This window comes from Manis pentadactyla, chromosome 5 (genome assembly GCF_030020395.1).
Source record: "Manis pentadactyla isolate mManPen7 chromosome 5, mManPen7.hap1, whole genome shotgun sequence".
NCBI lineage: Eukaryota > Metazoa > Chordata > Mammalia > Pholidota > Manidae > Manis > Manis pentadactyla.
In genome coordinates, this window is record NC_080023.1 from 97423086 (window position 1) to 97450797 (window position 27712).

Genomic DNA, 27712 nt, shown 5'->3' on the forward strand with positions numbered 1-27712 from the left:
TGTACTTTGTACACGTTCAGGATTATAAAGAAGAAATGGGAAGTGTTATAACCTGCTATCAACATTAATTCTGCCATGTCTGGCAGGTTTAATAGGTCCGAATATGAAAAGTAAATAAAATCTGAGGCAGTTATCCAGATATGTTTCATCCAAAAGAACGGCTTTACTTACACTTTACAGTTATTTAAGACGAAATAGTATTGTTTGCGTGTGAACTTCAAATAATCCCATAATTTTTTCCCCTGCATGAGTGGATACAGCCTTAGAATTGGTTATCTGCTTTATAACTTCATAGTCAGAGCTTCTTAGGCTTGAATTTATTTCTTGAGGGGGCTTTTGAAGAAGATTTACAAAACCAAGTCTATATTCAAATTGTAAGCTGAAATTGCTTTGCCTGTTTAGATATGATGACTCAAATCTCTTTCTTCATAATGTCCTTTTAAAATATGTAATCATTTTATTTATCAACTGGTCTAAATACTAATTTTCCTTCCATTACTTTAAACAGATTTACATGTTCCAAAACAGGAGGGAAAATGCATTAAAGAAAAGCCAGTAAGAAATCACTGCTTCAATGTTCTAATAAACCACACTGATCCCATTTGGATAAACATTAAAAAGCTTCTTTGGGTAAATGAGCTGCATGTATGATAATTAAAGACTACCTGTGCATGAGATATTTTTAATGAACCAATAAACTGCACACATGCATGGAGAATACTATGACATATTTTCACTAAGATTTGATAAAGTAACAACAGTGCAAAATCCTTAACAAAGCATTTGGCTTACACCACAGGTGTAGAAATAGGAGCAGATAGGTTTTCCCTAATACAGGCTCTACACCATTTTGTGCTTTTTTGTCATTATTAAAAGATAATAACTTTGTGCACATAGTTTTCTCTATACTAGTCCCTGACACTATAATGCTGATATTCAGAAAATAAGAGTCAAATTCTGGAAGTGAAGATGGGTAAAGAGGTGAGATATATCCAGCACAGAGTAGTGCATGAACACAAATAACATTTTGAGAATTTGTTGAGAGGATGAGACTGAACAGAAGTTAAACTGTGGCTGAATAGAGATAGAATGAAATACAAACTTGATTATGATAGTTTTGATGCATGCTGGACCAAATTATTGTAATATTTTAAGGGAAAAATTCTACAAGGGAAAGTAAATTAAACAAGATGACCCTTAAAGTATTAATTAGTTGAGGTTATAAAATTCCTCTCCTATCACCAGATGTTCTCCAAAGGAAAATATATATAAAAATGTCTGTCTCCGTAACTATCTGACAATTGTGAAATAGTGCCCATTATTATTATTATAAATATTATTATTATTATATTGTCTTTGTCATCCTCATCATCCTCTTCATCATCTCTGTGCTTTCTGCTTAGACTATGCTGAGAGACAATTTGCACAGCCACACTTAGAGCAACAGTTTTTTCTTTTTTTAGCTGAGTTGAAAAAGTCAATTTTCTTCTTCTTTTTCTCTTGATTCTAACAGTATTTATCAAAGTAAACAAGCTCATTGATTTTGGATTTGGTTACTCACATAATGCACCCAAGTTTTTCCCATAATCAGCCTGGATATTCTATTTCTTCTGCTTATGAAACATTTAAAATCCTCTCTCCTATTTATATGTAGCTGCCTGAGAACACAAAGCTCCTTCTTACCTGTGTGGTAAAACTTCCCTGAAAATCCAAGGTTGAAGGTAAAATTTGCAACCTGAGTGCGCAGTAAATTTTGAGTCTCTAGTAATGCCTGAAATAAATAAGAAATTAACATGATTTTAGAAATATAAATATGAAGCTTTTGGGGATGCCTCTTTTCAAATGTGTATGCATGAATGAAACAACATAATATGGGCTTTGTTGCTTCTTGGGTTTTTGATGGGTACTATTATGTGCTATTCAATTTCAGGTATTATAATTACTAATGTTATTTTTATTGAAGGTTACCAAATTATGAAGCAGTTAAGTCCTAACCACATTAAAAATTGCTGAGAGGCAATTTTCTAATCACAAAGCACTGAAATCATTTTTCATTTTGTGTGAGACATTTCTTGATTTCAGATCATCGCAATTTTTTCCTTGGGGAAAATTTTTCAGAATTGTTGGATAAAGACAAGTCCTGTTTGTTGGTAAGGAATAGGAAGACACTTTTGAGTTGAAATTTAGTATTTTATTTAGCTGTGCTACGTCCTCTATCATTTTTAAGGCATAATTATTGGGTTTAAAGCTTGAATTTTTACTCTACAAACTAAAGAGCACTGTAGGTCCACGCTGGACCTACACAAGATCAAATCTTGGGATATAAACGGGGAGAAGACAAGTGGGAAATAGCCAATGGCATACAGAAAAATTCTCTGTGGCAAAAATTTCCCTAATTCTCTATTTAGAATTACTCTATGTTAATTTTTGTTTGTAGACAAGGACACACTGATAGTAATCTCAGAATCAAACTTAGTCCTGTACATTTTCTGCCAGTCCTTCCACTGCTGTAATTCCTATGCTAACATTTGTACCATAATTCAGAACTTTCCTATCCTTGGCCTTTGTCATTCACTTAGAGATTAGACTGTTTTTTTCATTATTATTTTTAGATTTTGAAAGGGGACTTACTTTGTTCTGATGGAAATGAGAAACAAATTTCAAACTAGGGATATTAATAAGAGTGAATTTTGTTTACTGCTACCCATCTGCTAAGGTGAAAAAAAGGCCAGAGGTTTAGACAAGTTCTTTTGTGCATTAATCATAGTGGCTAAGCATTTGCTTTAAAAATTTGTGAAGCTAATTATTTATTCCCCCTGAATTAAGAGGGTTCTCCAGAAAATTAGTTTAGTTTAAGTAAAGAGAAAGACAGAAATGATTAAATAACTCAAAGGTTAAGCTATATAGTCAGTCATCCAAGATCACAATTACACCAGGTGCAATCCTAGTCAATCTTGCTGAAATATTATTAATTAAATAGAAAAAGTAAAAAATAGAAGCATTAGTTTGACTCAGTTACATGAAATATAAAAAAAGAAGTCTTCAGAAGGAATGAATTAAATATTAAAATGAGGGTGGAGTTAAAAACGAAGTCTGTTGATGTAGTTGAGCTTATTGGTAAATCCTACAGAATACAGCTTTAACATAAAGAATCATACATCTTTTTCTCTAAGTGAGTTCCTTTTTCTGTCTTTCTTGTTTTGTTTAGTGTACAATCTCTGAGCTTCCATATCTTGAAATAGTTTTTAAAAAAATTTTCTCCCCCCCTCTGTTCTCCTCACTAACCTAATTCCATCCAATATTCTATCTCTGAGTTATTGATGCCATTATTCTGCATTTATTAATATTCCATTGTGGGTAAAACTGCAGTATTTCCAGAATCTGTCACCTGGCCTTAGTGCATCTCCATATCAATAAGTATTTCCAAGGGGTGGAGAGAAGTAGTCTATCTCCGTATTATTAGATGACTAAAAGGGGAAGCAAGGGCATATCTGGACTGGGGAGGTTAGGTGAGGTCTCTTTTTGCAGCCAGGTCACAAAGAGACATTGGTGAGCAGGAGTGGACGACTGCTTGTAATAAATGGGTTTCTGCCACTTAATTTCTCCCTTTGACTGATTTCGGTTTCAAAGGCAATTTCCCCCAGGCTGGGAACAGATTTTTGACCCAGAGTTACACCCATCCATTCTTAAATTCAGTAGATATTTATTGTACATGGATACAGTGTTAGGTTTAACAAGCATAGCTCCTGTAACCTTGGGCCTTACTGCCTAGAGAGGGAGAGAGATACTAAATAACAGTCACACAAATGTGTAATTATAAGTCCTAAAAAGTGCCACAAAAGAAATCTAGAGCATGCTGTGATAGATATAATGAGGGACTTCAGTTTATACCAGGGCACTGGACCTACACAAGACCAAACAATCTATTATTTCCCCAGTAAATATGCCACCACTATAGGCAGCCCTTAGTGTCTTTTTCTTGAGTTTTAAAATACTGAAGTTGGCAAACCATGTTCCCAGCTTCCATTTCCAGCTTCCTCTACTCTACCTTATACTTCGTGTTCATGCTAACATCCCAAAGGCAGTAAATGCAGTTCACTTTTGGCATCAGGATGGCCACTCAGTTAATGTCTCAGAGTGTTGGTTATTTCTCTTCTCTATCTTTTCCCTTATCTGTGAAAAGGGGTAATACTTACCATCTGTTTCACAGTATTATTGTGAGGATTACATTGTGTAATGCATGAAGAGTGCTTAGCTATGTGCCTAATATATAGTAAGAGCTCAATAAATGCTGTTAATGAGCTATTAATATTTCCCACATTTCTCAGTGCCTTTTTCCCATTCTGTTCCCTTCATCCCCAAAGCCTCCAGCCGCTCCCAGTCCCATTCTCCAACAGTACCCATTCTAACCGAATGCCACCTTTTTTGTATGAAGCTTGCCCTGATGCCTCAAAGTTTTTCCTTTTCTCATCCTAAATTCCTAAATCATTTTTCTTAAGACTTGCATCATTCTCTACTTTATTACATTACTGTGTATCTTATTTCTCCTTCTAGTCTAAAGCATCTACAGGACAGTCAAAACTTACTTGTTATTTACATATTCCATGTTCCTAAATATATTTTTGTATATATGTAAGGCATTCAAAATATGCTAAAACCACATATAAATGCACAGAAGTAAACTGAATTAGCTTAATTTATTTTTATTATGACAAATTCATGATGGCAAAAAGATAAGCATGGTTCATGGACCATATTACATGATATCAGAATGATATGCTAGGATCCTACATTCCACCAGCACATTTACAACATAGATGTCTTATAATCTTTTTCTATATTTCTATTTTAATTTTTTTATTAAGGTATCATGATATACACTCTTATGAAGGTTTCACAAGAAAAACAAAGTGGTTATTACATTCACACCCCATACCCCAATGCAGTCAATGCCACCAGTGTAGTAAAAGGCCACAGAGTTCCTATTTGTCTTCTCTGAGCTACACTGTCTTCCCCATGACCCCATACAGACCATGGGCACTAATCATGATACCCCAAAATCCCTTTCTCCCTCCCTCCCCACCCACCCTCCGCCAAACCTCCCCTTTGGTAACCACTAGCCCCTTCTTGGAGTCTCCGAGTCTGCTGCTATTTTGTTCCTTCAGTTTTTCTTCATTGTTATACTCCACAAATGAGAGAAATCATTTGGTATTTGTCTTTCTCTGCCTGACTTATTTCACTGAGCATAATACCCTCTAGTTCATCCATGATTCTGCAAATGGAAGGATTTGTTTCTTTCTTATGGCTGAATAGTATTCCATTGTGTATATGTACCATACTTTTTATCTACTCATCTACTGATGTACACTTACATTGCTTGCATATCTTGGCTATTGTAAATAGTGCTGTGATAAACATAGGGGTGTATATGTCTTTTTGAATATGAGAAGTTGATTTCTTTGGGTAAATTCCTAGGAGTAGAGTTCCCAGGTAAAATAGTATTTCTATTTTTAGTTTTCTGAGGAACCTCCATACTGCTTTCCACAATGGCTGAACTAGTTTACAGTCCCACCAGCAATGTAGGAGGGTTCCCGTTTCTCTGCATCCTTGCCAGCATTTGTTGTTCCTAGTCATTTCTATGTTGGCCATCCTAACTGGTGTGAGATGATATCACATTGTGGTTTTAATTTTCATTTCCCTGATAATTAGTGATGTGGAGCATGTTTTCATGTACCTGTTGGCCATGTGAATTTCTCCTTTGGAGAAGTGTCTGTTCATGTCCTCTCCCATTTTTTAATAGGGTTATTTGTTTTTGGGTATTGAGGCATTTGAGTTTTTTATACATTTTGGATATTAAACCCTTGCCGGATATGTCATTTACAAATATATTCTCCCATACTGTAGGATGCCTTTGTTCTGCTGATGGTGTCCTTTGCTGTACAGAAGCTTTTTAGCATGATGCATTCCCATTTGTTCATTTATTATTTTGTTTCCCTTGCATGAGGAGATGCGGTCAAGAAAAAGTTGTTCATTTTTATATTCAAGAGATTTTGCCCATGTTTTCTTCTAAGAATTTTATGGTTTCATGACTTACATTCAGGTCTTTGATCCATTTTGAGTTTACTTTTATGTATGGGGTTAGACAATAATCCAGTTTAATTCTCTTGCATGTGGTTGTCCAGTTTGGCCAATACCAGCTTTTGAAGAGAGTGTCATTTCCCCATTATATGTCCATGGCTCCTTTATCATATATTAATTGATCATATATGCTTGGATTTATATCAGGGCTCTTTAGTCTGTTCCCTTGGTCTATGGGTCTGTTCTTGTGCCTGTACCAAATTGTCTTGATTACTGTGGCTTTGTAGTAGAGCTTGAAGTCAGGGAGCACAATCCCCTTCACTTTGTTCTTCCTTCTCAGGATTGCTTTGGCTATTCGAGGTCTTTTGTGGTTTCATATGAATTTTAGAACTATTTTCTCTAGTTCACTGAAGAATGCTGCTGGTATTTTGATAGGGATTTCATTGTATCTGTAGATTGCTTTAGGCAGGATGGCCATTTTGACAATATTAATTCTTCCTATTCATGAGCACAGGATGTGTTTCTATTTATTGGGGTCTTCTTTAATTTTTTTCATGAGTGTGTTGCAGTTTTCAGAGAATAGGTCTTTCACTTCCTTGGTTAGGTTTATTCCTAAGTATTTTATTCTTTTTGCTGTAATTGTGAATGGAATTGTTTTCCTAATTTCTCTTTCTGCTACTTAATCATTAGTGTATAAGAATGCAACAGATTTTTGTGTGTTAATTTGTATCCTACACTTTGCTGAATTCAGATATTAGATCTAGCAGGTTTGGAGTGGATTCTTGAGGGATTTTATGTACAATATCATGTCATCTGCAAACAAGGACAGGTTGACTTCTTCCTTACCAATCTGGATACCTTTTATTTCTTTGTGTTGTCTGATTGCTGTGGCTAGGACCTTCAGAACTATGTTGAATAAAAGTGGGGAGAATGGGCATCCTTGTCTAGTTCCCAATCTTAAAGGAAAAGTTTTCAGTTTCTCACTGTTAAGTATGATGTTGGCTGTGGGTATGTCGTATATGGCCTTTATTATGTTCAGGTACTTGCCCTCTATACCCATTTTTTTGATAATTTTTATCATGAGCAGATGTCGAATTTTGTTGAATGCTTTTTAAGCATCTGTGGAGATGATCTTGTGGTTTTTGTCCTATTTATTGATGTGGTGGATTATGTTGATGGATTTTCAAATGTTGTGCCATCCTTGCATCCTTTGGATGAATCGCACTTGATTATGATGGGTGATCTTTTTGATGTATTTTTGAATTCGGTTTCCTAATATTTTGTTGAGTATTTTTGCATCTATGTTCATCAGAGGTATTGGTCTGTAATTTTCTTTTTTTGTGGTGTCTTTGCCTGGTTTTGGTATTAGAGTGATGTTGGCCTTGTAGAATGAGTTTGGGAGTATTCCCTCCTCTTCTACTTTTTGGAAAACTTTAAGGAGGATGGGAATTAGTTCTTCACTAAATGATAAAATTCAGCACTGAAATGATCTGGGCCAGTTTTTGATCTTAGGTAGTTTTTTGATTATGAATTCAATTTCATTGCTGGTAATTGGTTATTCAGATTTTCTGTTTCTTCCTGGGTCAGCCTTGGAAGGTTGTATTTGTCTAGAAAGTTGTCCATTTCTTCTAGGTTATCCAGTTTTTACCAAATAATTTTTCATAGTATTCTTATAATTTTTTGTATTTCTGTGGTGTTTGTAGTGATTTTTCCTTTCTCAATTCTGATTCTGTTTATGTATGTAGTCTTTCTTTTTTTCTTGAAAAGTCTAGCTAGGGTTTATCTATTTTGTTTATTTTCTCAAAGAACTAGTCCCTGCTTTCATTAATTCTTTCTATTGTTTTATTCTTCTCAATTTTATTTATTACTGCTCTAACCTTTATTATGTCCCTCCTCCTACTGACTTTGGGCCTCATTTGTTCTTCCTTTTGTAGTTTTGTTAATTGTGAGTTTGGGTTGTTCACATGGGATTGTTCTTCTTTCCTGAGGTAAGCCTGTATTGCAATATACTTCCCTCTTAGCATGGCCTTCACTGCATCCCACAGATTTTGCAGTGTTGAATTATTGTTGTCATTTGTCTCCATATATTGCTTGATCTCTGTTTTTATTTGGTCATTGATCTACTGATTATTTAGGAACATGTTATTAAGCCTCAATGTGTTTGTGGGTTTTTGTTTTCTTTGTGTAATTTATTTCTAGTATCATACATTTGTGATCTGAAAAGTTGGTTGGTAAAATTTCAATCTTTTTTTAATTTATTGAGGCTCTTTTTGTGGCCTCATATATTATCTATTCTTGAAAATGTTCCATGTGCCTTGAGAAGAATGTGTATCCTGATGCTTTTGGATGGAGTGTTCTGTAGATGTCTATTAGGTCCATGTTCTAATATGTTCTTCAGTGTTTCTGTCTCTTTACTTATTTTATGTCTGATTGATCTGTCCTTTGAAGTGAGTGGTGTGTTGAAGTCTCCTAAAATGAATGCATTGCATTCTATTTCCCCCTTTAATTCTGATAGTATTTGCTTCACATATGTAGGTGATCATGTGTTGTGTGCGTAGATATTTATAATAGTTATATCCTCTTTTTTGGACTGTCCCCTTTATCATTATGTAGTGTCCTTCTTTGTCTCTCGTTACTTTCTTTGTTTTGAAGTCTATTTTGTCCGATATAAGTACTGAAACTCTTGCTTTTTTCAACTGATTAGTATCATGAAATATCATTTTACATCCCTTTACTTTCAGTTTGTGTATGTCTTTAGGTTTGAAATGAGTCTCTTGCAGGCAGCATATAGATGGCCCTTGTTTTTTTATCCATTCAGTGACTCTATGTCTTTTGATTGGTGCATTCAGACCATTTACATTTAGGGTGATTATTGATAGGTATGTACTTATTGCCATTGCTGGCTTTAGATTCATGGTTACCACAGGTTCAAAGGTAATTCCCTTACTATCTAACAGTCTAATTTAACTCACTTCATATGCTATTAAAAACACAACCTAAAGGTTCTTTTTTTCCCTCCTTTTTCTCCCTCGTCCATTCTTTATATGTTAGGTATCTTATTCTGTACTCTGTCTATCCCTAGGGTGACATCTATTTAACCTTAGGAATACTTCCATCTATAGCAGTCCCTCCAAAATGCACTGTAGAGGTGGTTTGTGGGAGGTAAATTCTCTCAGTTTTTGCTTATCTGGGAATTGTTTAATCCCACCTTCAAATTTAAATGATAACCTTACCGAGTATTCTTGGTTTGAGGCCCTTCTGCTTCATTGCATTAAATATATCATGCCACTCCCTTCTGGCCTGTAAGGTTTCTGTTGAGAAGTCTGATGATAGCCTGATGGGTTATCATTTGTATATGATCTTTTTCTCTCTCTAGATGCTTTTAAAAGTCTGTCTTTATCCTTGATCTTTGCCATTTTCATTATTATATGTCTTGATGTTGTCTTCCTTGGGTCCTTTGTGTTGGGAGATCTGTGCACCTGCATGGCTTGAGAGACTATCTCTTTCCTCAGATTGGGAAAGTTTTCAGCAATTACCTCCTCAATGATGGTTTCTATCCCTTTCTCTCTCTCTTCTTCTTCTGATATCCCTATAATGTGAATATTGTTCCATTTGGTTTGGTCCCACAATTCTCTCAATATTCTTTCATTCTTAGAGATCCTTTTTTTTTTTCTCTGTGCCTCAGCTTCTTTGTATTCCCCTTCTCTAATTTCTATTCCATTTACCATATCTTCTATTACATCTAATCTGCTTTTAAATCTCTCCATTGTATATTTCATTTCAGATATTGAATTTCTTAATGATTGAATCTCCATCTTAAATTCGTCCCTGAGTTCTTGAATATTTTTCTGTACCTCCATGAGCATGTTTATGATTTTTATTTTAAATTGTCTTTCAGGAAGATTGGTGAGTTTAGTTTCATTTGGTCCTTTTCTGGGGTTTGTGAGATTTTGGTCCAAACCAGGTTCCTTTGACATTTGATAATTCTATGTGGTGCCCTCTAGTGCCCAGAAGGTCTAGTCTCTGGAGCTTCTCAGTCTTTAGTGTAAGGTTGGGGGTCTTAGGGGAGTGGCACTGGTGCCTGGGGGGAGGAAAGAGCTGTTTCCTGATTGCTGGCTGCAGTGCCTGTTGCCAATATCAGAGCCATTGCATGGAGCACACAGGTTTAAGCCTCTGTGCTTGGCATCTCTCGCTTTTGTAAGCAGGGCCTCCCTCTGGCTGGCCTAATGCCAGTGCAGTGACTGCTGGTTTGCGAACAGGTGGTGGCAGGCCAGGAGGAAGGCACAGTAGGTTGCGTGTCACAGTGGGGGGGCCTCCAAGCTGAGTAGGCAGCCAGGTGGATGGAGAACCTGAAGCTCCTCAAAGTTCCCAACCTGTTGTGCAGAGTATGCCCAGACAAACTTGTCCACCTATCCCTTCTCCTGCACACCAAGCTCCGTGCAAACCCTGCCCTTCAGCAGCCCTCTTGCTGCTAGGAAGCCTCTCAGACCACCCATCTTTCCTTTATCCCAGAACAGCTGGAATGTATCCCCATCCTCCACAAATGGCCAGAATCTCAGTCTTTCAAGCACTCTGCCTGTTTCAGCTTCCCAACCCCATCAACCTCCAGAGCACCCACAATGTAGGTTTGTGCTCCAAAGCTGACCTCCAGGGCTGGGTGTTCAGCAGTCTTAGGCTTCCACCACCTCCCCACTCCATTTCTCTTCCTCCTGCTGGTGAGCTGAACTGGTGGAAGGGCTTGGGTCCCGCTGGATTAAGGCTTTTGTATGTTACCCTGTTTCATGAGGTCTGCTCTCTTCATGAGGTCTGTATGCAGTCTGGTGCAGCCTTCTTTCCTGTTGCTGTTTTAAGGCTAGTTGTATTAACTATATTTTCACACTATGTATGGTTTTGGGAGGAATTCTCTGTCTGATCTCTCACGCCACTGTCTTGAATTTTCTCCCTTGTATTTTTTATGAAGAACTTACTAAAGAACTTGACTAGAATTTAAAGACAATAAAGTATAACTTATTTAAGAAAAAGAAATAATTCATTGTTTTAATGAATATTGCAATCAGTTAATATTCTCTTAACGAGTTCCTCAGTATTTAATAAAACAATTATGTATTTGCCCTACTGCAAAATGTTACAGAAATAGTTTTCAAACTTTACTGCCCATAAAATTGTCTAGAGGAGACTGCTAAGATTGTTAATTCTGGGGGCCAATTTGAAGAGTTATTAATTTAATCTGTATGTGATAGGGCTCAGGCATGTGTATCTCATCACTGATGCCAGCTGGTTCTAAAAAAAAGGTCAAGTCATTATTTCTGATAGCTTCAATTCTGATAGGTTGTTTAGAAGACCAAGAACTGAGCATGTTTGCCTTAACACGAAGTCCAACCATAACAATCTCCGGTCCCACCCCAGTAAGTCTGTATGGACACCCAGGATGAAATGACTCAGGATTTCCATGAACTTCTGTGCAGAAAGTATTTGTTAATGTACAAATAAAGATAAATAGGGTTGATCCAGAGTGAAAGTATGAAGCTTTTGAAGTTTGCCTTTGACAGTTTGTTTCCCTTCTTGTTCATCTCTTTTCCCTTAAAAGAAACCCCATTCTTCAGCAACTACTCTCTCTCTCTTTTTAGAATAAATTCTTATTGCTACTTAAGGAGGAAACTGATATAATTTATAAACTTATTAAAGCAACATACTGTCTTCTAAGGAATTCCACACAGAATAGGATAGCTGTGATTGTGGAATGAATGGATGGGTTAATTAAGAAAGAATGAATGAATGAATGTCTCTGATGATAATACTGAAGATTTGTGTTGTGAGGAGAAAGGTTTGGTTTGGAGTTTGGGTATCCTTCTAAAATCACACTCAATCTGAAGAACAACTTTCTGAGTACAAAAACAATGTGTTTCAGAGCAATTATCCTTTTTCCACCCACCACTTAGGTGTTCCCCTCTCATTTCTCATCCCTTGCCTAAGTCGGTAGGAAACCAGGAATCTGGATCTTCCTCTCTGCGTTCTCCTCCTCCTTGTGCCCCCTGTTCACTCATTCATTGACTCAAACCGTATTGATTCAACCCCTATGTTTTAGTCACTCTTCTCATGACTAGGGACCCAGTAGACAATGGTAATGCTAATAGCTAATAGAATTGAGCTTTTATTATGTATTAGGTACTGTGAGAAGCACTCTGCTTGAATTATCTCTTTAAATCACCCTTTATTAATCATGCCTTTATTTATTTGATTTTACAAATGGGAAAACAGGCTAAATAAACTACAGAAGGTTATGGAGTTAAAAAGTGTCAAATAAAACTGATGTTTGTTGTTCTCATAGAGCTTATATTCTTTTAAAGCACATAGATGATACACATAGCAAATCAGTCAAATAATCATTTAAATTGAAAATTGTTGTTAGTTGTGGGAAAATAATTATCTAATATGCTAATTTTGAAACTAACAAAGAATACCTACATTTCAACATGATACGCAAGTGAGGTCTATGAAGCCCCTCTGAAAAAGGTGGCAATTTAACTGAGGGGTGAGAAATGAGAGGCCAGCCATGCCCCAGACAGGGCGCTGTGGGAGGGTCTCCAGAGGGACTGAGGCTTAGTGCCAGGAAGGGCCCTGGCATCCGGATACACCACGCTCTACTTCCTCCCCCATAGGATATGATTTACATTTTAAATTGATTCCTCTGGCTACTTGCTGAGAAGGAATTGCAGGAAAACAGGGCAAAACAGAAAATCATTAAGGAGGCTTTTGTAGGGGTTCCAGTAAGAGAAAATAAAGGCATGGCTTGTACTGGTAGTACTGGGAATGGAAAGAAATAGTGTAATTGTTGATGGACTGATGTGAGTGAAGTAGAGTATAAATTTATTAAGGATTGAGATTTCTGACATTCAGTGGGATGAGAGAAGAGTTGGGAAATGTTTTGAGGGAAAGATCAATACTTCCACTGCTACACTAAATATGTCTTCCCCACAACAGGATGACTATATTGTTGAAACTTCCACATCCCTCCTAATAGGAAAAACAGAACTTAAAGTTGTACAGCATAGTTGCTTTCAAACCTTTGTTACTTATGATTTATGGGTAAACTTTGGGAACTAACTGCACAAAGAGTGTATATATGGGTAAGAGGAGTGGCCTCATAGCACAAGGAGTGTTATTTGAATACTAGAAGGTTAAACATTGATGCTGATTAAAGATATTGGCAAAGAGAAGAGAAAAATTGGTTTGACCTTGTGAAATAATATTAATTCATGTCACATATGTGAAGAGTTTGCATTTTCTGCTTGATTATCAAAATCACAATGAAGTTTATGTAAACGATTACAGTTGAAGTGCCTTAATAATGTTGCAAATTTTGACTGTTATCAGCAAACACTCTATGGGTCTCTGATCCTTTCCCAGTGGGAGTAAGTAGATCTGTCTTCTGCTCTACACTTCCTTACTGGAAAATGTCCTGGATGGCTCTGTGTTCACAGAATTCTAAGCCATTGACTTCAGACCATTCTGAAAGTATGTGAGATGAAGTTCTGCTTCTGTTTCTGCTTTCTGCTTAGCACTCTGGTTCTCTCCCTCAGAAAATTTCCTTAAACATGGCAAAATACTGCCCAGTTCTTATTAGCCCCAATTTTTCTTTTCAAATGTATTCTCAGTGTCATGATTTGATTATCTCGAATCGTGAGTGTGGCTTATTCTTTGTACCTCTGTTTCCATGTCTTTCATGCTCTATCTAATTGACTGGAATTTTGAATCAAATAAATAAATTTGAATCAATATGAACTATAAGACAATTCAGATAGCATTACTTGAACCACTGGCATTCTCCTTTATAAGTTATTTCCTCTAAGCCTGGTCTTCAATCATATTATGTAATTTTTTTTTCTGATATATTTTGCTCCCAAGTCTTCATCATGGCCTAGAAGATTTTTTGAATTGTAAAAAGATAAATCTACCTTGTAACTTTAGAGTTCATGGCTCATGTAGAATAATTATTTCCTTAAAAGCTTTTATAAAGTAATGACAGAAATGACTGTCTTATTTTCCCAAAGTATTTAAGCAAATTATAGAGTAAATGTGAAATAGAATTACCTTATATTAGGACTTCTTTGGGGATGTGGAATGAAACTAGTCATTATAAGCCAAGTGACTAAAAAATGGCTTCAGAAATAATCAGGAATCAGCTGAGAAAAGCATACACATGCACATACAACACAAATAAAATAAAAGAAAAACCATTTTATATTCAGGGTGGGAGGAAAGTAGTTTATAATTTAAAATATTTTCAGTGAGTCCTAATAAGAATCTACACTGAACTGGGCCCAAGTTCTCTTTGTGTTAGGTGGGAACTTTAAATTGTAACCTGAACCATTCTGTATGGCCCTGACTATTTGTTGGAGAGTCGACTTGACAGAAAAGCTGTGGAAACTCCAAAGCAGATACAGGCGCCACCTTCAGAGTTGGCTTAGGGTCCTCAGAGTGCAGAAGCTCGGGCAGCTTTCAACACTGAGCCTTCATGGACAATTTTATTGTGTAAGGGGAAATAACCAGTGAAACAAAGTTCCTGATCACAGAGCAGTGTTTTCCAAACTGTGATCCATGGGTCACTAAGTATGTGAAATTTAACAATGCTGTGAAAAAATATTTTCTTGTTCAAAATGTTTGGTAAACACCCTATATTATATCAGTCCTGGGAGGCTGTCAATTCACATTAATGTACTGAACTCTTTAGTAGGAAAACGTTTGTATTTGATTTACCTTAGCTTTTCCCATGAAATATTAGCAACATACATTCCTATTTGCCCAAATCTGAGATAATACTGTCTTTAACATTAAGTGGATGGCTAATCCTTGGGAGGTAGAGGTGTTTCCTGGGGTCATGTTATCCTCAGTTGAATGTGATTTCCTACTTAGTATCTAATGCAAGTTGAAAAATATAATTTAAGTTGTGATTTTATATAAAATGTGATTCTGTATATGCACTCAGTTATATAACTACATTAGCTTTCAGTAAGTGATCTATAGAAAGTATTTTTCCATTTTATACTATTTGTTATCTTTTAAAGATCTTCAGATCAAGATCAATTTCTTAATATTATGAAATTGTGGAAATATATTTAGAAATAATTACACTTGATAAGTATTATTTTTTGAAGCATTGTATTCTAGTTGAGAAACTATTAAAAATATTAAATTGTTTTCATTAACAAAATTACTTTTTACTTAAAGATCAAATCCTTCAGTATGATTGTCATTTAGGCCATAAAAAAATGAAAGTCTCCAGAGCAGCCATGTCCTTAATCAAAGTCAAATACTGGGATTCTTCTTTATGACTCTTGCCTCTGCCTTTGAGCAGGCTTGTAATCTCTTTCTCTATCGTCTTTTCACTCAGTACCACTCCAAGGTGGGCTTACAACAGTAGTAACTACAACATGGACACTCAATAGTTGTTGGCCTGTGTAAATGACTAATCTCTAGAAATACTCCCTGCTCACTTAATGGTTAGGACCTCTTCAATGTTAGGGTATTCACTTATTAGCTACATTGTATCATTAATTCATTTAATATCATGTTGAAACAAATCCAAATGTTTGTTCAGAACAGAAAGTGTACTTTCTATTCCCAGTTTTATACAACTCCCTGTCTTTCATCAATGGACCTTGGAAACATCTGAACTCTGTCCTTTTTTAGGGTTTTGGAAACAGGCTTTAGAGATTTCTGGCATAGCTTTGGCAGCCATGTTGGTCCTATAATAATTCTCTTAAAAATGTCCTGGAACCACAGAAAAGGAATTCTGTAGAAGGTAGGCTCAGAATTTTAATTTCAAATTTTATCTTTATAGCCAATCAAGATTAAAAAGAAAAAAATGCACTTTCTTGTCAATTTCTGTCTTTCCTGTCCCACAGGAACAAGGGATACATTTCTGGGTATTGGAGATGTCTGCAGGTTTTATCTACTTTTTCTTACATAAGGTATCATTTCTTCTCTCATGATTTCACTTTACACTAAATATAAATGAATTTCAGATTAAAGTCTGTATGACCTTTCCAGTGGCCAAACTTTTCCTTTTACTACAGATATTTCATTTAGACTATGCTTGAAAACTACAAACCATACATTTTATCTTTATTACTGTTCTTCTGTTAATAATTTAAAAAGAACCAAAGTTTTGCTTTACTTTTATTTGCTATATTAATAGAGTGAATCTTGTTAAACTACAGTTGCTCATGCAGAGAAAGTGATAATAAAAAGAATAGTTTATAGTGATGGATATAGCTATGTGCAGTAATTGTTCAGCTGATTGATATGCCACAAATGATTTGAACAAAGATAAACCATTGACTTTGTTGGGTATTGATATTTGCATAACACATTTAGGGTAGGTGACATGGTGATAAGTGTTTCATGTCCCATGGTGAATATATCTGTCTTCTTTCTGAATAAGGAGGATATCAATTTTTAAATATATATTAAGGCTAATAGATGAAAAAAACAGGTTACATCTGATAGCAAATTTATTATTTTTATTAAGGTCTAATAATGTGGTACCTGACTTAATTATTTAGACCTTTTAAAAGTATCATTCTATTTGAGTATTGGCATATTTGGATAAAAGGATAAGAGTGTCAAATTAAAAAAAATTAAAAACATCCCATTGATTATTTAGAAAACAAACAAAAATTAGTAATGATAATATAACTGGAAGTATAATGATTATTGGAGTTTTTATTTAGTTGTTATAATAGCATAAATTCAGTATTTAACAAATATGAATTTCATAGGTGAAATGAAATTATGTATTTGAAATAAACACAACTACCTATAACAACCAAACAGACTTTTAAGTGAATAACAAAAGCACTATCTCCATAAGGAACTAAATTTCAGCAAACATTAATTGAACTACTTTTATCTTCTAAGCAGTCTCCTAGGTCCTAGGTCTTGCTACTATACTGTGTCCCTTTAAAAATTATATATATGTAAATAAAGAGAGAAAGCATCTGCATATAAAATGTTTGATTTTTGTTTTCATGTTATTTTACCATATTTTAATAAATCTGGCTAAATTTTCATGATCAACTTTATGAATTTTTGGAAAATTTTCATATGATACGTAGTTGAACATTTTGCAAGCACACATTTGGATACATATATCTTTAAATGTGTAGCGTAAAAAAGCATTTCCACAGGCTATCAAATCATGAGTTAATTTATATATCTTTGAGGCATTAAAGCTTATTTATTGTTTAAGCTCAAATGAGATGGATTTTTTTCATTACACTGCTGGCAGGGTAAAGATACATACCTTTTTAGGTTTTGTTATAAATAGGAAATACTCATGCAATTATCTATAGAGAACCATGATTTAGCTATAGAAATGATAAATAAAATTTCTTATAATTTATGCTATAAATATACCTTAAGGTAAATTTTTCCTATACTTGGTAGTCAAATCATTTTCCACCAAGTCTCTCTGACAAAAACTTAGTGGTTAAAAAGTTTCAAAAATAAAAGGCTCCTATAAGAAAGAAACAAATGCTACCATTTGCAACAACATGGATAGAGCTAGAGGGTATTATGCTCAGTGAAATAAGTCAGGCAGAGAAAGACAAGTACCAAATGATTTCCCTCATTTGTGGAGTATAATAATCAAGCAAAACTGAAGGAACAAAATAGCAGCGGACTCAGACTCCAAGAAGGGACTAGTGGTTACCAAAGGGGAGGGGTGGGGGAGAGTGAAGGGGATTGAGGGGAATTATGATTAGTTCACATGGTGTGGGGGAGGTCTCGGGAAGACAGTGTAGCACAGAGAAGACAAGTAGTGACTCTCTGGCATCTTACTACACTTTTGGACAGTGACTGCAGTGGGATATGTAGGGGAACTTGATAATATGGGTGAATGTAGTAACCACACTTTTTTTCTTGTGAAACCTTAATAAGAGTGTATATCAATGATACCTTAATAAAAAATAATAAATAAAATAAAATAAAAGGCTCCTGTGAAATATTGTTGTCACTTCCTCAAGCTCAGTCCTGTTTAAAGCCTAATTCTAATTCACATTCACAACAAAACAGGCTGGACATCATTTGATAATCTACCAATTCTGCTTCCCTGTAGATGAAGGGAAGCTAGCGAGATACTCATGAAGGAGAACAAAAACAAAAAATGTATTAATGGTTAACATTTTCTAGTACCGCTCTCATTTCCCAAAAAAAGGGGATATTTAAAATATTTTCTATGTAAATTGTATCCTTTGGAGTTCGGTGACTGACATTATACACCTTTCATGTTTTCTATGAAGAAATTTTCCTGTAATTTTAAGAAAGATTCTCAAATAAGTGAAACTTGTTACTGTGTTTACTTATTTGGGAAATATTTGAGTAGCTAATATATTACAGTTAGTATAGGTACCAGATATTCAGCTTTGAACAAAGTAAAGTCCTTTCTCTAGTTTATATTACAGTGTGTGAGACTGACAATAAACAAATAAATTGTTCCTGTTATGCAATAAGGTGAGTGCACTGCGAAGCTATTGGAGGGTTTTTGAGCAATATTCATCACACCTTCAATCAATCCTTGGTCAATGCATGAAGAATTGACTGGGTCAGGGGAGGGCAAGTATGGGAGACGGAAATACTTGAGGAGAGAAACAATTAGCCTATTTGAAAAGTGGGTGTCCTGGAGTGGTGGTAAAATATGAGGGCAGTCTTCAGATTTGGGATACAGTTTGAAGATAAAGATTCCAGGTCTCTAATATCAAATGATGAATTAATTAGGGTTGTGAGAGAACTGGATATGGATATGACTTCTCAGTTCATTCATAGGTTTTGCATATCAGGTGAACATTATATAGAAATTACCAGCTATTGTATTTCTCCAGGAATGGAGTAGCTCTTCAAAATCCCAGAATAACCATTTAGTGAGCTGAGGGACATATACACACAGCAGGTTTGCCTAACCTATTAAATTTTGGGACCAAACAATATGACTTTTCTGTGATTTCGTGATAGCTCAGGAAGTGTGGAATGAAAGCAAGTTTTTCAAATAGTTTAGAGAAAAATGATGGAAAAAGTTATCAAGTAAAAATACTGCTCTCACAATTTTTAATTTATGAAGTATATTAGATGCATGTTAAATTCAGAGGAATGTTGAAACAAATTTCTAATCTTATTTAAGAATTCTGAAAAAATTGAGAATCAAAAGCATATCATTACCAGTCTTTTTATGTAAATATTGTGGTGTACTTATTATATATTAAAAATTATACTTTCATTCCATTGACTGAACTGTTGAAATAAAACTCTTTATTATTTATGAACTATGGATTTTAGCATTATAAAAAACTTACAAAGTATTGAAACTTTTTAAAACAAAGTCTTTATATTTCTATAAATGTAATAGCTCTTTAAAATAACTTGTTAAGGAATCTCTTTCCTAGAAGAATATCAACTCCAGGAACATTTCATTTTATTAACTGACTTCAGTTTCACATTGCAAATATCTCTCACTTTGGACCATAAATAAAATAAACTCTCTTAAAAAAATCTTACTTTCACATTCTGCATTATTTTAAATTAATCTCTAGAATTATCTTTAGATATTTTGAGTTGTCTTTATTCTTCCTAACTGCTGTATCTATTAAGCAAGGTAGGTATTTTTTCTAAGTACTAATTACTAACATATCCCACATTTACATAATACTTTTTGGGGCAATTTCTTGGTAACATTTCACGGCTAATAGGAAGCAATTTGCTTTCCTTTATTAAGTGCATTAAAACTTCATGCCCTAGACATCACTGACGGCAAACATTTGATTCTGCTCAAATTTAATGCACCGAAGCATTTTGCTGTGCCATATTAGGTTTATTTATGTGCTGTGTTCTGCATTGTTAGCTGCTAATGAGACTTCAACCCTTAATGCTCTAAGGCCTGAACACTAACCTCATTTTAATGAGTTCATTATTTGCTGTCTTCTGAAAGGAAGACAACAAATTTTCCTTTTAATTAAAGGTCAAAACACCTCTGGTGAAGGAAAGGGAAGAGGTTATCAAACCCTAGGAGAAGCTGAGGGATAGCTCTTTCAAATTTCTAAGCTAAGCAGAGTTAGTGTAAGCTGGTGTAGGTGGTAGTTACTCAAGAATATAGGCCATCAATCAATCCCAGGAGACCAAGGTGCACCTAAATTTAAGACATGAGAACACTACAGCATGATAGCTAATGTGCCTAAGACTTTGCAAGAAATGAAAGTCAGCCAAAGTAATTAAAGAGGCTTTACTCCTAACCAAGAGGGCCATGTGGATCAATACTGCTTCAGGAGCAAGATTCGTCTTTTGCATGATGAATGAGTTATGGTGTTGAAAAAACACATACGATATTAATTGAGCCAAGGAAAACTCATCTCAAATTTTTATCACAGAATGTGAAGCAAAGGCAAATCAATATTTTGGGGGAACTATTTTAAATAATTTAAAGGATATGTGGACCTAGAATGAAATATAAGAATACGTACATTCAGAGGAAACTAGCTGCTAAACGGTGAAATCCCTGGGAATGACGGTTGTTACTTGGATTTGCAGGTAATGCATACCTCTAACAAAAAGGGAAAAGATACTTTCAATAATATATAGTCCTATCATAACAGATAGTGTGAACTTGCTACTTGTATAAAGTTCAATACAAATGAAACCAAAAGATTTAAGTGTAATGATTAAATGGAGCTTTTGAACTTAACAATTAGTGTGGTTAGATTAAAACCCGAAACATTTTCATTTTGCTCTGATGACATACGTATTTCACACATGAATTACTTTAATTGTGTACACTGCTAATTCAGATTTAAATGTTTAATAATGTTAATATGCTTTTATTTAAGTATTTGCCTTCATTAACTTTATATTTATGTATGAAATCCTCTGTGTACCTTTTTATTTTTCTAGTATTGTTCCCTGGCTTAAGTAGATGAACAATAAATATTTCTTTACAATACATTTTCTTTGTTTTAGAATATTTTTAGATTTACAGAAAAATTGCAAAGATAGTACAGAGAGTTCCCATATACCCACAGGCATTGCATCTTATTTTAGTGCGATATGTTTGTAATAAGAAACCAATATTGATACATTACTATGAACTAAAGTCCATACTATAGTCATATTTTTCTGTTTTCCCCTAATTTCCTTTTTCTGCCAGGATCCCCTCAGGATATCACATTACATTTAATTATATGTCTTTTTAGAATCCTCTTGACTGTGAGATTCACATTCCAAAAGTTTCAGGTTTACAGAAAAATTGAGCAGAAAAGTACAGTATTTCTATATATTTCTTCTTCCCTGTATCCTCACACAGATTCCCAATTTGTTATGATTGAATGAATATTATTTTATTAATAACTAAAATCCATAGTTCACATTAGGGTTTGTTCCTTGTGTTGTAAATTCTATGAATTTTGCTGAATGTAGAATGTCATGTATCCCCCATTAGTGTTTCATGTGGTTTCATTACTCTAAAAATCCCCTGCACTACTCTTATTTATCCCTTCCACCTCCTTCTGGCAACTACTGATCTTTTTACTGTTGCCATAGTGTTGTCCTTTCTAGCATGTCATTTAATTAGAATTAGCCTCCTCTCAATTAGTGATGTGCTTTTAAGATTCCTCCATGTTTTGGTGGCTTTGACAGCTTATTTGTTTTACTGCTGAATAATATTAGTTAAAAAGGGGACATCAAGACCCAGATGGAGTCACATGCTAAACCCCACACCAGCAAACCAAGACTTAATAATTAACCTAATTGCAGCTTCAGTTTCTCCCAGGAATGTAACCTTTAACCAGTCAACCTGGAATTACCTGGTCAGCAGGTAATCCACCCCACAGTCCCCTTCCATTGCCCTAACAAGTGTGACCTTACTAAGAGACGCATTCTTTGATAATAATTTTCCTTTTCCTCTCCCTTTCCATCTTTAAAAACCATCCTTTTTGTAGCTTTTCATAGCTCCTTCTATTGCTATATGGGATACTGCCTGATTCATGAATTATTGAATAAAGAAAATTTGATCTTTAAATGTACTCAGACAAACTTTTGTTAACACATTCTATTGTCTGGACACAGCATGATTAGTCTATCCACTGACCTATTGAAGAACATCTTGGTTATTTCCAAGTTTTGGCAATTATCAATAAAATTGCTATAAAACATTTATGTTCACATTTTTGTGTAGACATAAGTGTTTAACTAATTTGAATAAATACCAATGAATGAGATTACTGGGTAGCATGTTTAGGTTTGTAAGAAAACATCAAATTGTCTTCCAAAGTGACTATAGCATTTTGCATTCCCACCACCCTATAAATGAAAGCTGCTATTGCTCAACATCCCCCCTAGAATTTGGTGTTTTCCGTGTTTTGGCTTTGGCCATTCTAGTGGGTGTGTAGTGGTATCTCCTTGTTTAAGCTTGAAATTCCCTAATGACGTATGATGTTAAGCATCTTTTCGCATGCTACTTGCCATCTACTTTGGTAAGGATTCTGTTCAGATCCTTTGTCCACTTTTTAATTGGGTTATCTGTTTTCTTACTATTGACATTTTACTGTTCTTTGTGTATTTGGATATCTTGGATATCTTTGGATATCTAAGTCCTTTGTCAGATGATTTTTCCAAATATTTTCTCTTAGTCTGGCTTGTCATTTCATTCTCTTAATAGTGTCTTTTATAGAGTAGAAGTTTTGAATTTTAATTAAGTCACAGTAATCAAATTTTTTGTTTGTGGATCATGCATGGAATAAAATTTATTTGGTAAATGGATTCAATACAAACATACCAGTTTTTATTGAGTATCTTTTATGTATATAGCACTATGATACAGACCAGAGTAAACTAAGGTGGGAAAGAGACCATATAGGAAATACTCCTTGTCATTAAAGAGATTAAAATAGTGTACTTTTTTATCATAAAAAAATTATTTCTTTAGGCACCAATTCATGTTTTGTGTAAATGTGTTTAAATGAAATCAAAGATGTTCAATTAGGTACATTTGGAAGGTATACTTAATATAGATTATACTTTATATATATATATATGACATTATACCTAATATAGATTAGTCTCAGAGTCAAAAATACCCAGTTAAGAGGGACAAGAAAATTTTCTCTAAATTTTCCATTTGACAATCTCTCCTCTGTGGTTTTTGCTAAATATGCAGGGAGAAAATTTGAATTTGGAAAAATAAGAGAATAATAAAACTAGTACTTATTCAAAAGATCTTTTTTAAAGTTGAGAAAACAGATTATACTATACTACTATACCATGAATAATGTCTGTTGAGCATTCTATAATTTTCAAAATGCTATCATATAGCATTCACTTAATCTTCAAAATAATTCTAAATGTTGTCTTTATTTCACAGATGAGGTTAAAAATTCATCTAGAAAGTGGTATGGCCTGACCATGCTCTAAAATCTAAGTTTATGATTCCAAATCTGTTGTTCCTCATAGTTCATAGGGGCTACTGTGCTATGAGTGGCATCATCTATTCCTGTTGGTTAGTTGAACTGTGATATTTAACCTAAACTATGTATACACATAAAGAAAATGTATTTACTTAAAGAAAATAGCCTCTTCAGTTCCAGAATTTAATGTTCCAAAGGAAGGAGTTAAAACTCACTAAAATAAAGTTTATTTTAGGTAATGTTATATATTTACAATGTAGATTCATATTGTGCTATGGATAGTTAAGTGTTTGGAATTTCAGATAATGAAATGAGACTCAGATTTCAAAAGATCCACACATTTTTTTTTTTTTGGTTATTTTAGTTAAAATATTTTTAAACACTTTTTCTCATCATTCCTATTTAGATACTAGGATCCTAAAGATGTTTCAGATATAGGAATTTCATCTAGATATATATTACTAAACTGGACCCAATTTGAAAAGTTAAGGACTCATTTATTTTGATAATACCTGAATTAGAAGTATGTCTTCATGACTTTTCCTTATCTTATAGGAATAGGATAGGCAACAAACTTACTTGGATATTTCATTGTCCCCTAACCTTAACATAATTGTTCCTGTTTTAAATAAAACTAGTTTTAGATGAGATAGTGGCTAAATGGATGAATGAGACATAGAATGGATTAATTCTGTCTCAGAATTAATTCCAAGTTCATATGATGCTTCCCAATGGATATATATCATGCTGCTTTTAAACATGTGTTTTTGTTGGAGAATTTGTGTTCTTTGCATCCCTTTTGAAAGGAAAAACAAATTAAATATTTGAGCTCTGTTTTCAAAATCAAGTAATGAAGGCACCTGTCTAAATAAATATTATATGAATCCTGGACCTGCCCACTCATTAAGTCTGTGTTCTGCTAAACAGTTCTCTAGTTATTTTAAATTATATACTTGTCCTTAAAGAGAATCCCTTAAAGACATTGTTTTCCTAATTTTAGTTGTAACACCTCATTTTATTGATGTAAAAGATTAGTAAATCTGTTTTTATTTATGACTCATAAGTGGTCAACTGCATTCCACATCTTCCTTTCTAGGTACACAGTCTTCTGGCAAATCTTAAGGAAATTAGTGAAAGTATTATCCTAAATCTATTCTATTTTTGAAAGCCATTTTGACTTTTAGTTTGGGCCCAGAAATTGATGCCAAATTGTTAATGTACATTCGTGTAAGTCTCAAAAAGAATGTGCTAACTTTCTTGATATAGTGCTCTACCTGTTAAGAATCACATTTCTATTCTCATTCAATAAAACTTGTATCGATGGAGTACTTTGTATATACTTAAAACTGCTCCATGATCTTAATAGGAACCAAAATAAATAAAAGTAAGTGTCCCTACCTTTATAGGAAGTAATTTTATTTTGAACAAACCAAACAAAATAAGGCAGCATGGAAGGAAGGATATAGTAGAAGCAACTCAATGCAAATGCTTAATGAATCCAAATTAAGGAAAAGAGTAGTATGGTATAATGTTGATCAAAGGAGGTTGCATTAGGTAATTGAGGTTTAAACAGATCTTTGAGGGAACTGTAATATTTGACCTAGTGCAAAAAAAGAGAAAAAAAATTCCGGGAAAGTTGAATTTTCTAATAACCTATTTTTGTGTAAGTTGTATTTCTCTTCTTCTTTTCTGATTTTGGGGAGAACTAGGTTATGCTAAATGACATCCCACAATTTGAATATTTGACTGTAAAAATACATTTCATTTACAGATATCTCATAACATGACATACCGTCAAGTTTTCTGCACCTCTTTGTGCGTATTTCTAAGTGGCTTCCACAAATATAGTAACCTTCTAGTAGCTTATGTTTTCTCAAATATACTGATCAATGACAAGTAGAGAATATCAGGGCCTCTAAGGTACTGAACTATGTTAAGGTCCACTCTAAACAACCAGCAAAGTATTGCATTATTTTAGAGTGCTTTTACCCATCAAATATTAATTTTGAATACTTATAAGCAGGCAAATATGCTAGAGGTTGCTAGCGATTTTTTAAAAATGTGTGAAACATGGTCTCTGTCTTCAAGGGTAATTGATATGAAGGAAAACATGTATCTGTGCAATTATAATAATAAGCAGAAAATAATGCCATAAGTATTTTATTAGCAAAGTGCAATGAAAGTTCAAAAGAGGCTTGGCATTATTACCTTGTACCAGACAATAGGCAAAATACATGAGCATGCCAAAGGTGCAAGATAAAACAGGTAGGGCAGAGAGTTTTGTGAATCAGGTGGGAGACCTGTAACTTACGAAGTTTTTTTTTGAAGAGTGTTAGAAATAAGTTTTCTTCCAAAAAATCTAATCTTAAAGTTAGAATAATCCAGCAAGTGTGGACAGATCACTCAGAACTGTTGCACAGGATTTGAACACGACAGGGAGACCAGCAAAAAATGAAGTTATTAAAATGATATACTTGGAGTTTAAGAGCTAGAGGGTAGCAGCAATAATGGAAGGGAAGAGACAAATGGGAGCACCTTGTACAGGAAGAAAATATTGTACTTGCCAATTTACTTGTGTGCTAAGAAAGAGAGAGGAAATAGAGAAAGCTTTGAGGTTAAGTGTCAAAAGATTGGTAGCACATTGAAAGAAAGATATTAAAGTTAAAGGAAAAAACTGGTGTGAATGGTGATACTAATAAAGACTCAACATTAAAAATTTTAATTGAGTTAGAATGACCTGAAAATGAATTAAACATATGTTCTTGAATAAATGATGCATATGTTCCAAATATAACCATTTATAAAATTACAGAAAAAAATTCACAGTTATAACCAAGCTCAGAACAATAAAATTTATTTAGGGACATTATTTAAAAGTATTAAGTATGGATGCTTAATTCCTGTTAATTTGTATGTTAATACAGAAGTAAATTAATGTTAATTTTACAATAAAAATCCATTCCTATTTGTAATGGTAACTGTTTTGATGATCTAGATCTGTGACCTTTCAACTATTAGCAAATATTTTGAGAATGCATTCTTAATACATGAATATTTATTTTTATAAATTATATACTTGTACTCCTATAATCATTTATGTACTTTATAAAATACACAAAATGGAAATGAGCAAATAAAATGAATGCTATTTTAAGTATTTTGTTCTATTTATTAAAGCATAGAACTTTTTTGGTCCTATCAAAAATTATAATGTCTTAATTTAAAGGAATGTGACTGAATAGGTCAGATCTGATTACAGATCCTTTTTTGAAATCTATAAGATGACCTGACTGACAAATCATGCACTAAGGAAGGGGGAGAATCATCAGCTGGGCCGTTTTCTTGCTCCTTATTTGTGCTTGAGTTATTGGTATTATATTTAATTGGTGGTCCTTTTGTAGGAAGAGTTTTCAAACTATCATTTCATCTGTGAGGGTTAATTCAGTTAAACTAGAGCAAAAATCTGTAAATGTCTTTATGTTGTTTCATAAACTGTATGTAACAATGGACTAGAAGTGAAGACGACAGTGAGGTCGCTGTTGTCAACAATGGTCACTGACACTCTCATTTCTACCCTCAAGGATGTATGCATATATGGTCTGAGATATGATGCCATGTGAGATTCAACCTAGTGGGGCATCAGGATTCATCTCTACTAAATAATATTTTAGGTCAGTATATTGCTTTCTTCTGATGAATATTGATTAATGTCCTCATACTTTTTCCTACATCCCATTGGATTACCTTGCATTCAACCCACCTTGGGGTGGTGCTTGTCCAAACTTCCTATATGAGTCAATGTCACTTTGTGGTAAAGAGCTCAGGCTCTGGAGTCAATATGAATGGGTTCAGAAATGAGCTTGACCACTTAGCCTACTTATGCCATCTGTTTCTTAATTCCTTCATCTGTAAAATGAGTGATGTTAAATACTTGGTGGACTTAGGGAGGAATAATTGAAGAAACATATAATGCTCCTGTAAGTGGAAAATATGTCATACATAATAAGCCTTCAGCAAATGTGTTGTTGCTGTTTTTATGTAGCAACAAAGAAACCATCTGAAGTCATGCAGGTTGCAACATGTGTAGCTATATTATTTCCACAGAAGCAAAGGTACATATTTGCTTGAGTTATTTGGCTTTACCTCAAATCTCATTGCTTTTCTGTTAATCTTTAATATATCTTCAAAGG

At 34.3% G+C, this 27712-nt stretch overlaps 1 protein-coding gene across 1 annotated transcript in view; it reads right to left on the reverse strand.

Moving 5' to 3' along the window:
- The window catches only part of LOC118930042 (bifunctional heparan sulfate N-deacetylase/N-sulfotransferase 4), a 272594-nt gene that overhangs the window by 127994 nt on the left and 116888 nt on the right, over positions 1–27712 (reverse strand). The window contains exon 3 of the mRNA XM_036920791.2: positions 1684–1771. Within this exon, the coding sequence (XP_036776686.2) occupies positions 1684–1771 (88 nt within the window). The remainder of the gene's footprint in view (positions 1–1683; positions 1772–27712) is intronic.